The following is a 13060-nucleotide window of genomic DNA, read 5'->3' as shown; positions in this document are numbered from 1 at the left end:
AAATTTTTTTCCCCTTTAAATTTTTACACATTTATTTTCTCACCAAAATGAACCATTTCAGTGAGTGGCCCACTGAAAAACAAAAAAAAAATTTTAACCCAAAATAAGAAACACCCTTTTATATATATATATATATATATATATATATATATATATATATATATATATATATATATATATATATATATATATATATATATATATACAGGGCTCGAATTAAGCGTATCGCAATCGCGAATCGCGATTACTTTTTGTACCTTCGCAATTAGTTTTTTCTTAAAATTTGTTTTTTCGCGATCTTTCTTTTTTTCGTGATTATTCTTTTTTTATTTTAAAAGATTGATACTCTATTCGCGAATATTTAGTGTTCATTTACAGTATAAAACTGCAGTGACTTCTGTAATGATAATTTTTTTTTTAAGGCGGAGCATAAAGTAAAAGAAAGAAAAATAAAAGATTTTGAAAATCAATCAGCAAAAATGTTCAAATGCAGGAAAAAGACCGATTGTTTAAGGAAGGAAAAATTTATAAAAAACAAACGATTAAATACCTATTCGAATCAAGAAATAAAAGATTTTGATTGAAAAAAGGAATAAAAGTTAATTGGTTGAAAAGTCACTTTCTTAACTCGAATTCTCAAAGGCTTTATTCCGATTTAGCTCATTCATTATGAACAAATTTAATGATGCTTTTATAAGTTTATTTTGCGAAGAGTAGTGGAAGGCAATAGAGCTAGCAAAACCGGTAAACCGGTTTACCAGTAAATTGGTTAAAAATTATGTTTAAATTTACCGGTAATTTTCAAATAATTTACCGGTAATTCGGTAAAATTTTATGGAAATTCTGAATAAATTATTAGTAGCATTTTTTTCTAATTAAAAAGAGAAATTCTACAAAAAAGCTAACTTTTTTACATATTATAAAAAAACAGTTGAAATCGCAAAAAATTACGAACTTTATAATGGAAAAGAATTTTGTTTTCGTACAATATTACAATATGCATTTCTTAAAAAAAAATACAGCCTACTTGATTGATTTTTCTTAAATTTTCGTTTTTTAATAGAAAAAGAAAAATATTTACATACAATTAGGATTTGTTTATGTAGTTTATTTATAATTACATTCAGTTTATTTTGTGCTCGCGTCCCATCTGGTTACAGTTACAGGTGACATTTTATTTAATTTAAATAGTGCGTTAGTGAGTTTTTTTAAAATTATTTGGTTTTTTGCACTGGATGATAAAACTATTAAGTATTATAAAAAAAAATTGAAAATAAACACAAAACATAACTTTGAAAATCAAGCAAATATTCTATATTTTTATTGTGTTGAGTATTTCACAAAAAGTCTTTAAAATTATATTATAGAATATATTTGTATTGTGTTCCAAAACTTACATATTGAATTTTTTTTAAAAAAATAGCCTTATCTATGATGTCTACTGGATCCGGACAAAATCAATTGTGGAATCATTTTCTACGTACGAAAGCTGGCGATTCAGCTATATGCAATGTATGCAAAAAAAAAATAAAATGCTCTGGCCGCAGCACAAGTGGTTTGTACAATCACCTTATCAGAAAACATAAAATTAATCTGCTAAAAAGAGTTCAACATGATGATGCAGAAGCTAGCTGTTCTAATATCAATACCAAAACTTCCATTACGAATGATACAAATTCTAGATCAAAAATTTCTGATTATTTCAACATTATTAAAACAATTGATGACTCATTTCCAGCTGTTTTAGCACGACTGACAGCACAAGATTGTTTATCATTTAAAAAGATTTGCACATTATACGATCTTCAGCAATTATTTAAATCCAAAGGATATGATTGGCCAAAGTCTCCAAAAACAATTAAGAAAATAGTGTTGCAGTATGGTGACAAAATCGGAAAACAAATCATTACAGAATTATCAGAAAGAATAGCCCGTGGTGAATTATTCAGCTTGACTTTCGATGAATGGACATCTCTCAAAAATCGAAGGTTTATGAATGTGAATGTCCACTCGTATGATAATGTATTTTGGAATCTCGGATTGGTTAGGATTAAAGGATCGATGTCTGCTGAAAAATGTATAATGTATCTTCAAAATACACTTAAAGAATTTTGTATTGCAATAGAAAATATAATTTCCATTACTACGGATGGGGCTGCCGTAATGAAAAAGGTAGGCAGATTACTGGACGTAAATCACCAACTTTGTTTAGCCCACGGCATCCAGTTATCAGTTATTAAGGTGCTGTATAAAAGATCTATTTCAGATAATATTTCTGTAGAAAATCAAGAAGTGGCTATTACTGAATTTGAACATGGTGAAGATGAAGAGGACGATGTAATGGAAGATATTGGGGTTTTTGACGTTATTGAGCATACATCAACTACTGATTCATCAATTCAACATGAAAGTATAGGTCCAATAATAACAAAAATTCGAAAAATTGTTGTCATGTTCCGTAGATCACCAACAAAAAATGACATCCTCCAAAAACATGTTAAGGATGAATTTAAAAAAGAACTTACGCTAATCCTTGACACAAAAACACGGTGGAGCAGTATGTTGATAATGTTGAAAAGAATTTATTCCTTCCAACATTATCAACATACTGCTTTTATCATTATTAACATTATCAACATACACAATTTTTAAGAGATTAAAAATTGTGTTCGTAAGAGTCTAATCGATATCAAATCCGATATAGATTTATCAGAAAATGATCTCAATGTTGTATCAAATATAATAATGGCTTTGCAACCTGTTAAAGTAGCTGTGGAAGCTCTCTGTTCAAGGGACATGAATCTATATGTTGCAGATTTGACAATTGGTTTCATGTTGGATGAACTAAGTAACCAAAATAATTTCTTAAGTAATGAATTGAAACAAGATTTAATATTTCGAATAAGTGAAAAAAGAACCGTATATTCTGATATATATTTATATCTTCATGAACCATGACCACGTACAGCTTTAAATAATGAAAATAATTATGGCGTGTTTAATACAACAAGTAAATTGGTTATGGAAAAAAATATTGTAGAAATCATTCAATAATTTTTAAAAAACGATTCCGAAACTACTGAAGCTGAAGTTGTGCAAGTGTATGAAACTGAATCAACTACGGTTTTATCAGCAGTGGCGACATCAAGTCAAGCAATGTCAATGAAGGAAAAACTTGATTTAGTAATTAAAAAAAAAATGATAACTATTGCTCACGAAGAGATTAGTGATCCGAAGACAACATTCGGTCTTTTAAATATAGTCAGGAAAAAAATTGGGTATTTCAAGGAACAAAATATTAAAGGAAAATATTTAAACAAACTCCAAAAGTATATTTCAGCAGTTCGCCCAACCAGTGTAAAGTCGGAAAGAGCTTTTTCTGCAGCAGGTTTAATTGGCACAAGGTACAGAACAAGTTTAAATGACGAAACATTAAATGTAATGTGTTTTTTAAGAGCTTACTTCAATAAACAATTTATGCTCCTTGAAAAGAATTGACTATATTAATTATTTTTATTTTAAAAATGAAGTTTTCTTTATGTTCATGTTTGTTTATGTTACGCTAAAATACAAAAATGTTAATGTATAATAAATGAATTAATTATATTTTGTTATATAAAAAAATTTTTTTTGATTGTTTATTTTGTTATTTATTTTTAACAAGGATGGACCTGCAAACTGATGCTGTTTTACTAATATATTCATTTGTTATGCTTTTTGTTGTTTTCAGTGTTTAGATTACTATTATTTAAGCCTTTAGAAAAAAAACCCGGTAAATTACCGGGAACCCGGTAATAATTTTTTTTTTACCGAATTACCGGTTTTTTAAAATATCGGTAAATTTACTAGCACTAGAAGGCAATATAGACTCTAAATAGTTATTAAAAAAAAACTTTAAAGTTTGTTAGTACACTTGCTAATTTTAAATTAATAGCAATAAATGGATGCAAATATGGACCACAGATGCAGATTATCTACAGTTAAAAAGTGGGAAAAACATTTTAATTGCGAGTTAGAATATGATTTAAATGGAAATGAAGTTATAAGATTATGATGCAGTTTATGTAAACAATTTTAAAAACGGATAAGTCAAACAAAATTGTTTTCCATGACCTGGATCAAACCAGGAACTATGTCAATAAAAAAAGATTCACTGGCATCGCACTAAAGCAGTGCGCAACATAAAGAGGCCACGCAAATTCATTAACAAACAACATTAGGTTCAGTTTCATTATCTAACCATGTTATTCATAATACTCCAATTGGGCATGGTTTACGTAAAATGGCCGTAAAAAGTTTAATATTGCGTATTACTTGGCAAAACTTAAATCAAAAATCAAAAAAAGTATTAGATCGTAAAAGATTCTATTATTTAGACACATTTTTTTCTTTCGCTTTAATTTATTAAATGAAAAAAGTGAACGCTAACTTTTATTAAAAAATACATTGAATGAAAAAGCAATAGATAGAAATATCATGGGAATTTGATAAGGTTACTTAGATAAGAAAACTTACTTAATAAGAATTTAATTATCATTCTTGTTTGTGATTGTGCAGGTTTTCGTGAAAATGTTAAGTTTTAACATTTTATCACGATAATATTTTCATCATTTTTAATAGTTTTTTATAACTGTTTCAAATTTATAGATTGTTTTGTTAGAGTTTTAAATAATTTTTTGGCTGTTAAAAATTTATAGAAAACTAAATATTCTACTTGTTTTAAACAGTTTAAAATATGTAAATAAAATAGAAAATGAAATAATTAATTAAAAGAAGATTATATCAAGTTCATTGGTTTTACAAAAATACAGCCGTTAAATTAAATGCAATATAATAATAGTAATAATGTAAATTATAGCTAAAGCTACTTTACAACCTCTGAACATAAATGTTATGACATCTTATGCAAAAATGAGAGTTATTATATATGTTATTATAAATAAGTTAAAATAAATAATGCCCCCTGCCCTCCGGCGGTTGTGGTGTTGGGGTTATGAGCAACAAAAAAATCGCTGCATGGAAAGTTAAAAACCTTGGTTCTATTAAAAAAAAAAAAAAAAGACTAGAATGGGCGATTCATCACAAAGATTACATACGTCAAATATTACAAACGTAACTTTATCTTAAGTTGATTATTACCACATTTTAAGAATTTAAGTGCCCAATATATATTAAGAAATTGCATTCTTAGATACATATTATCCATTATATATATATACACACACACACACACACACACACACACACACACACACACACACACACACACACACACACACACACACACACACAAACACACATACACAAAGACTGCTTCATAAATTACCTCAAATAAAAAATAAAAATATTTACTGTATATGTTCCAACATATCACAAGCTGCAAATATCATTGCCGTAGGATTAGCAACATTTAGCCCTGCTCTTTGTGCATAAGTGTGTCTAGCACCCTAAAAAAATAAAGTGTTTTTAAAAGAAATTTTTTTAAGAAAAAGTCAAAATAAGTAAAACAAAATATATATAAAAAACAAAAAACTTATAAATCAAAAAAATTTATGAAGAAAGTTAATAAATTACTGGTTCAAACATGGCAAACTCTCTACCAAAACTTTTTCCACACACTACACCAGCTCCACCAACTAGTCCAGTTCCAACATTATTAACAATTGAACCATATAAATTTGGCATAACCATTACATCAAACTGCTGTGGTTTGGAAACAAGCTGCATACATGTGTTATCTATAATCATACCCTCAAACTCAATTTTTGGATACATTTTTGATATTCGTTTACAGGATTCAAAAAATAAACCATCTCCAAGTTTCCTGTATTATAAAACATTAAGTATTCTATGTAATATTCTTATACTCAATTTTAATAAATGTGATTTAGTAAGATACAAAACCAAAGTTAATTTCAAAGTTAAAAAATCAATTGTCAATCAGACTTATTTTTTAATGAAATATTTACTTACTATAAAACCTGTTTAACAAGTTGTTTAAACAGGTGTTTTAACCTAATGTGTCCTGAACCTACATAGCTAAATAAAACATATTTTACTAAATACTAAACAGCAAGCCATATACAACATACCTTAATACCCAGCAAATTGGAAATTTAAACATTAAATAGAATTTTGAATATGTTCACCTAAATATCGCAAATTGAATCAAATAAATCTTAGTTTTTATCCCATTTCAACTTTTTATGAAAACATATTGAGCTAACTGTGTAAGAACAGTATAATTTGTTCACATTTTTTCTAGTATGTTAGTGGGTCGAATTTAATCAAAATAAAGGGACTGTAGAATTTACATGGTATTAACTTTCAAACACTCAAATATAATTAGATGAAACTGAAAAACATAAAATTAGTATAAGAATAACTTAATTTTGTATAAAATATTTGGCAAAACTAAATATTTTGTTGATTAGCCTCACACTTGGTAGACTTGTAAGGGTATTTTTGTAGGCTACAATTACCAAAATTTTTATGCAAAACATTCTGATTTGACCTAGACATGAAAAAAACTAAAGTTTGGTTCAAAAAGTTTTTCAAACATCTTTTAAATGTTTGAAAAAAGTTGTTTGCAGACTAAATGCCACTGAGTTACATAGATGTGAAGCTATGCTAGTACTTTGTACAGATAAAGTGGTTTTGCACATTTAACTTGAAAATGTGATTTAAAAACTGTCACAGTTGTATGTGGACTAGGAATTAAAAATAGTTTACATAATTAAAAGTCAATTCATAAAAGAATATTTTCTTAATCCTTAAAAAGAATTTCTTAATCCCCTCTATGAAATAGAAATAGTTGTTGTATAATTTTATACAGTTTAGAAAATTTAAAACTGTTTTAAAACTGTGCTATGTTAAGAATTTATTTTATAATTTAAATCCTTATAGTAGCGATGACAAAACAACTCTGAAAACTAGTCTTGCGTGTATTCTTGACTTATGTTTAACTCTTGATATGACTGAGCCAATGAAACAACTAAGGCCAACACCAGCTAAACTACTAAATTACTTTAACGAATAGAAGAAAAAATGGTTAAAAGTTTTGATAAAACTTACTTGGATAGCTGTAAGGTCAACAAAAATGATATGATGGAATGGATACGGAAATCATAAGCAACGATGTTATCAAACAGGAAGACATGGATTATCATGACTTTGATACTTCATATTAGGTTAATTTGGGTGGTTTGGCATTAAAAAACATTTTTTGAATGAGTTTTCAATATAAAATAATTTCTTATTTTTGTATTCTGTTTTATAAAAGAAGGTTTTAGGTTTTTTACAGTTCTATGGTTCTAAATGTGTTTTTATAAACAAAGTAAAACCTTACCTCAGACATAAAATAAAGCTTGATCTTGACGTGGAATGGAATGGAATGGAATTCTATTCCTACTATGATTGAACCACTGAACTGTAAAATATCAAAATAACAATTTGTGAAATTTTAACTGAATTCCAAGCATAGGAAAAATAAGAAAAATTGGGTTTTTCTGCTTTGGAATTACTTTTCAAGTCCATGGAGGTTGTTAAAATTTTTCTCATTTTTATAACAGGCATATTTTAATGCAACTAAATAAAGATGCATTCTTTACATTTACATCCAGTTTATATAATTGAGACAAGATTGTTTCTTTGTGAGCAACAGTAAATGATTCACTACATTATGAACAACATTTCTGTGGACTTTAGATTTTTTTGAAATTTTATGATAAGAAGTCAAAAGGTTCTGATTAAAAGCTATTTTATTTCATATTCTTTATAATTCATAACTTTCATAATTCTTATTAGTGATATACCAAAACAATATAGATGCAAAAACAGCTTAAACAATTGAATTTTCAAAAAAACAGTTAACAGTTGTTTTTTTGAAAATTTAATTGTTTTTTGAAATATTTTTGAAAAATCCTAACAGTAAGTTGTACATAACATACTTTGCTACATACAACATAAGCCAGCTGTAAAGTTTACTTAATAGATGTCAAAATACTATATAACTAGCTACACTAATGCAAAATGTTAAACAGCTTATAAATTATAACATACATGATATTGGCTTTATGCACACAAATAACCTTCTTTCTTTTATGCTTCATAGCATAATCAAATGCAAACTTAGCAATTCGTTCTGATTTTGTTCGCGTTATCACTTTTATCATCTCAATTACTCCAGGTACACTCTAAAAATAATAGTTTATCAACATAAATTTTTTTTTTCTGTATTGTAAGGAAAATGTTTTCCAAAAATATTTATAAATAACCAATTAAAAAATAGTTTAAGTTTTTGTTCTGAACAAAAAACATCTTTTCACAATAGTTTTTATTACTCATAACAAATGTTATTACCTCATGCTCTAAGCTAGTATACTCTCCTTCAGTTTGTTCTCTTATTACAACAATGTCTACGTTTTTATGTCTAGAAAAATTGAAAACAATGTCTATGTTATTACAACAATGTATATGCACTTTCAGGGTATTCATGAGGTTTACAAATTTATTGGTAATATATGTTTAAAAAAAAAGATTAAAGGAAACAATTCAAAAAAGTTTTTTTTTTCTTACATTAATTTTTAGTTTAATTATTGTCAAAGATTTAAAAAATAAATAACTTTTAATTTTTTCAAAACTTTTTAAAAAAAAATCTTGAATGTTGTTTTTCTTTGATCAGTTCTTTTATTTTTTAATGCTATTTTTAGTTCAGTTTAAACAATTATGATAAAATATCTGTACTTGATGCAATAATGAGATTGTTTTTTATGGGAGTTTTTTCAATGAATAGAAAATATTAATTCTTAAAACTCATTTAACAAAAAAATATTTGACTATATATATACTTTCATTAGATTCAATTCACTGACCAATGAGAAAAGTAATAAAAAAGTTTTTTGAATGAAGAATAAAAAAAGTGGAGGAAACCAATAAAGAAATAATTTTTATTTTTTTCTTCTTAACGCTATAAAGTTGATGATATAGTCGATGTTGATTGTCATGTTGCTAGATCTTCAAATATTTCTGTTATTTTCAATTCTAATATGCCAATATTTGATGTATTAAAAGAAAAAAAGTTTTTTTAAGAGCACTAAATATATACGTTCTGGTGAAGAACTTGCCACTTTCATATGAAATTTTAAACAAACTTGAAGAATTATAATAGAAGGTACTAGAGTGTTCTGGAAGATAATGGAAGGTTCTAGAAAGATTCTGAAAACTTTTTAATCTAGAAGAGTGTTTTTCCACTTAAGGATCCCAATGTGGCAAGTTTTAGAAGGTCTCTATGATGTATATGAGAACATGGTACTTACTTACAATTGCCACAGCTTATTTTTCAAAACGCCCTAAGGTAAAAAAATTCAAAGTTTCTTTTTTGGATGCTGATAAACATTAGTGAATGAATATTTTTGGAAGAATTATGAAGAAATTAATAAAAATCCTTTCAAAAAACATTTTGCAATAACTTGTCTGCTATTAATTGCAAAATGTAATCTCAAAATATTGAAAAATCATCTTCAAGTGTTTTGAAAAAAATGTGTTAAAGCAAAAAAAAGACAACAAAAAAACATGGCCCATTTAAAACTATAATGAATTTTCTTTTAGTTTTTCTTAAAGTAAGAAGATTTTAGTTTTATGAAGATTTTAGTTTTATGAACTTTTTATTTTTTAAATATTAATAAACAGTGCAAGGATTTTAATAAGCTCCATGTCATATAAAGTCATAAAACTAATATACGCCTAATCAAACCTCCCTTCTCTTTCTATTATTAGGAGTTTACAATAAGATGTCAAATTATCAATAGTTAAAATAATGATAATAAGTCAATTAATTTCTATTATTTACTAATAATATATAAATAAATAGATTTTAACAGGAATAAATTTTTATATAAATTAAGTGTGAAAAATCTTACAATGACCCATTTTATAGGTCCAACTCTAATCTTAGTATAAATCGTATGTGTGTTTTGACAAATTACTTAAGAAACTAACAAATTTACCAGTAAATATAACTTTAACAACTAATATAATACTACTAAACAAAAATTTGGTAGTTGTAGTAATGTAACACACACAGATCACCATATTTTTAAAACTGTTTGTGATCTGTGTTTAATGTTTTAAACGTAGTGATCAGAGTTTTATTTTGTGTTTTTGTTATAATTGTAATATTTAGGATTTAATTATTGTAAACATAGTATATATATATATTTTTTTTTAATTCTAATTTACTCCCAACAAGGCTGCAAGCAACCACTATAAAGCTGGGAGTTACTAGGAAAAAAAAGAATAGAGATATTGAGCAAGGAAACATTGACAGAATACTTGGAAAGTTGTAGGTTATAGGAAAACATGAAGATTGGATAGGATTTTAAAGGGTTGAAGTGCAGGGAAAAAAAACTAGATGAATAAAAGTTTTTAGAGCATGCACGAACAGAGACAGTAAACAAATAAGATTTAGCTAAATGATGAATCAAATGAGAATGAGTTTTAGTTGATGGAACTAGAGATGATAACTCCTTTGAGCAGCAACCATTATATTATTTGTAGAAAAGAGAAAAAGATGCTACTTTACAAGAATGGGTAAGAGGCTAAAGCTTTGCAGATTGGGTCCAACTCTATTTACAATGCATTTTTGGACATTGTCTAGAAGAGAACGAGCATCATTAGAAGAACCAGCCCAAATACGACAACAGTATTCCATACAGGGACGAATGAGAGATTTGTAAAGAATGGAATCAGGAGTAAGAAAATGGCGAGCACAATAAAGAGAAGCAAAATTAGCGGATGCTAATTTAGCAATTGATTATATACATGATTTCCATGAAAGGTTAGTAGTAAACGATAATTCAAGAAGATATAAAGAAGAGGACTCAGTATTGCTATATTTGTTGGAGTAAAAATATACAAGCCACTGTGAGCCCCAATCTGCTACAGAAGTGAGATCAAATTCAAGATCAGCTGCCTGTTCTAACCAATCAAAAAGAGAAGACTTTTTGTCAAGATACTCTTATCTTGACAAAAAGTTGAGTCATCAGCAAAGAATTACTTTAGATGTAAGGTTGTCAGGAAGATTATTAATGTAGATAAGAAACTAAAACGGGACCAAGGATAGAACCTTGATTAGCAAGTCAACCATAGCGCGAGAGGCAAGTCAACCATAGAGCGAGAGGATGAAAAACCCTATTGATTGTCTGACAATAAGTAATTTGACTCAAGATGGGATGTGAAAAATTTGTTGATCAAAGACTTAAAGACCTTCCTTACAGCAGACTATTCAAGACTGTGACAGGAATGCTGTCTGGACCACAAGTCATAGAAGAGTTTAATTGAGATATGACTTTAGCAACAAAAACTGGAGTGATTTGAATTCTAACAGTGGGTTAACTGTTTAATTGAAATGAAAGGAAGAGAATGGCTATAAGATTCAAGAGTCAAATAAGAAGAAAAGCCTTATCCTTGGGAAAGGTTATAAGTCCAATGAATGAGAAATGGAATGTTAGACCTACTCTTGTCAATGATGCTGTTGAAGATTTTCTAAAAGTCTGTAGAGCCTAACTTCTGAGGTAAGATGTGAGATTTAGTGAATTGGGAATAAGAAGGAGCTAAGCATCAGACAGCACTTTTTTACATCAATTTCTTGCAATAGTAAATAGCTGTCTGTTTTTAATAGAGTTCTTTCAAAAGAGTTGTTCTTTTGAAAAAGGTGAAGAAAATGATTATGATTAGAAACAGCAGTTGCAGGTGAACACCATGGAGTAGAATGTGGTTTTGGAACCGACGAGAAGTAATAAAAGCTTCCATTCCTGCCTGAATCCAGGAGGTTACATAGGAGGCACATATATCAGCTGAGAGAAAAAAGACATCAACCCAAGGACTGTCACAAAGAAAATCACAAAAAAAATCCTAGTCAGCTTTAGGGTAGTAGTACATCCAAAAAAGAAGTATGAGATGAAATATTTATAGAGATCATTGCATGGTCAGAACCATCTAAGGGAGAAATGGGAGAAACAGAACACAAGCTAGGGTCAGAGACATAAATTAAGGAGTGACGGTAAATGATTAGGGTTGTCAGGAAAACGAGTCACAAAGTTAAATGTCTGAGTAAGAGATTGAGAAATGCAGAAGTTATAGGCTTTAGTGCCAGCAGGGTCAGTTGCGTTAGAGCCAAGCCATTCAGTCTGAAGAGCATTAAAGTCACCAATAACAACAATATTGATAGAGGTGTAAGGAGAGAGGGCTAAGCCAATTTAAATATAAAGTTAAACATAAGCACTATTTACTAGTGAAAAAAATTCAGATAAAATTAAAAATTAAAACTAAACTTTTAAATAAATAAAGTAAATAAATTAATGTAATTTTTTTAATTGTTACTCAATAATAAAAAATATAAAATCATTTTTAGTTGCAAAGCCACAATTAGAAATTTAACATATTTAAATCACTAATACAAATGTCAAAAAAAGAAAGAAATTTGTTTATATCAAGCTATTTTAAAAATGTAATTTAAATTTAATTATATAATATATAAAAAAATTTGAAACCAAATTAATAGCATTTATTTAACATTTAACTACCTTTGTGGTATTATCAATAACAAATAAAAAAAAAAAAAAAAAAAGTAAATACCTTTAAAAAAGTTAGTCTTTAAAAAAAGTTTATTAACAATGAGAACTTTATAACCCCAAATTGCATTAGGCTTCTGGTGGTAAATAGATATTTGTTCCTCAAATTCAGTGGGCTCAGATTCTAATTTACCTTTTGTTCTGAAATGTCATCAGTTTCCTGTCAGATTGGCTTTTCAATGTCAACTACATGTTGAATGTTCAAGAACTATTTAATAGTTTGTTTTTAAAAATTGATACACATCCCATTCAAGGTATAGTAGGTGAAAAATCATTTACAAGTAATGTTATATTTTCAAATGTTCTTAATTTATAGTCTTTAGATTTTTCATTTTAAAAATTCATAGCTCGCAATTACAAGTTGTATGTATGTTATGACTTTAGTTACTAATTGTACTTTTTATTTATTATTTATATTTTTATTTATC

At 27.6% G+C, this 13060-nt stretch overlaps 1 protein-coding gene across 1 annotated transcript in view; it reads right to left on the bottom strand.

Annotated features, from left to right (window-relative positions):
* The window catches only part of LOC136078089 (isocitrate dehydrogenase [NAD] subunit beta, mitochondrial-like), a 60486-nt gene that overhangs the window by 13818 nt on the left and 33608 nt on the right, over positions 1 to 13060 (bottom strand). Inside the window, exons 8-11 of the mRNA XM_065792926.1 lie at positions 8362 to 8431; positions 8062 to 8195; positions 5575 to 5824; positions 5353 to 5447 (exon numbers count right to left, since the gene is read on the bottom strand). Of these exons, the coding sequence (XP_065648998.1) occupies positions 5353 to 5447; positions 5575 to 5824; positions 8062 to 8195; positions 8362 to 8431 (549 nt within the window). The remainder of the gene's footprint in view (positions 1 to 5352; positions 5448 to 5574; positions 5825 to 8061; positions 8196 to 8361; positions 8432 to 13060) is intronic.

The sequence above is a fragment of the Hydra vulgaris genome, chromosome 03 (genome assembly GCF_038396675.1).
Source record: "Hydra vulgaris chromosome 03, alternate assembly HydraT2T_AEP".
Classification (NCBI taxonomy): domain Eukaryota; kingdom Metazoa; phylum Cnidaria; class Hydrozoa; order Anthoathecata; family Hydridae; genus Hydra; species Hydra vulgaris.
The sequence above is the reverse complement of the archived record's forward strand: the minus strand, read 5'-3'. Positions and strand labels throughout refer to the sequence as shown.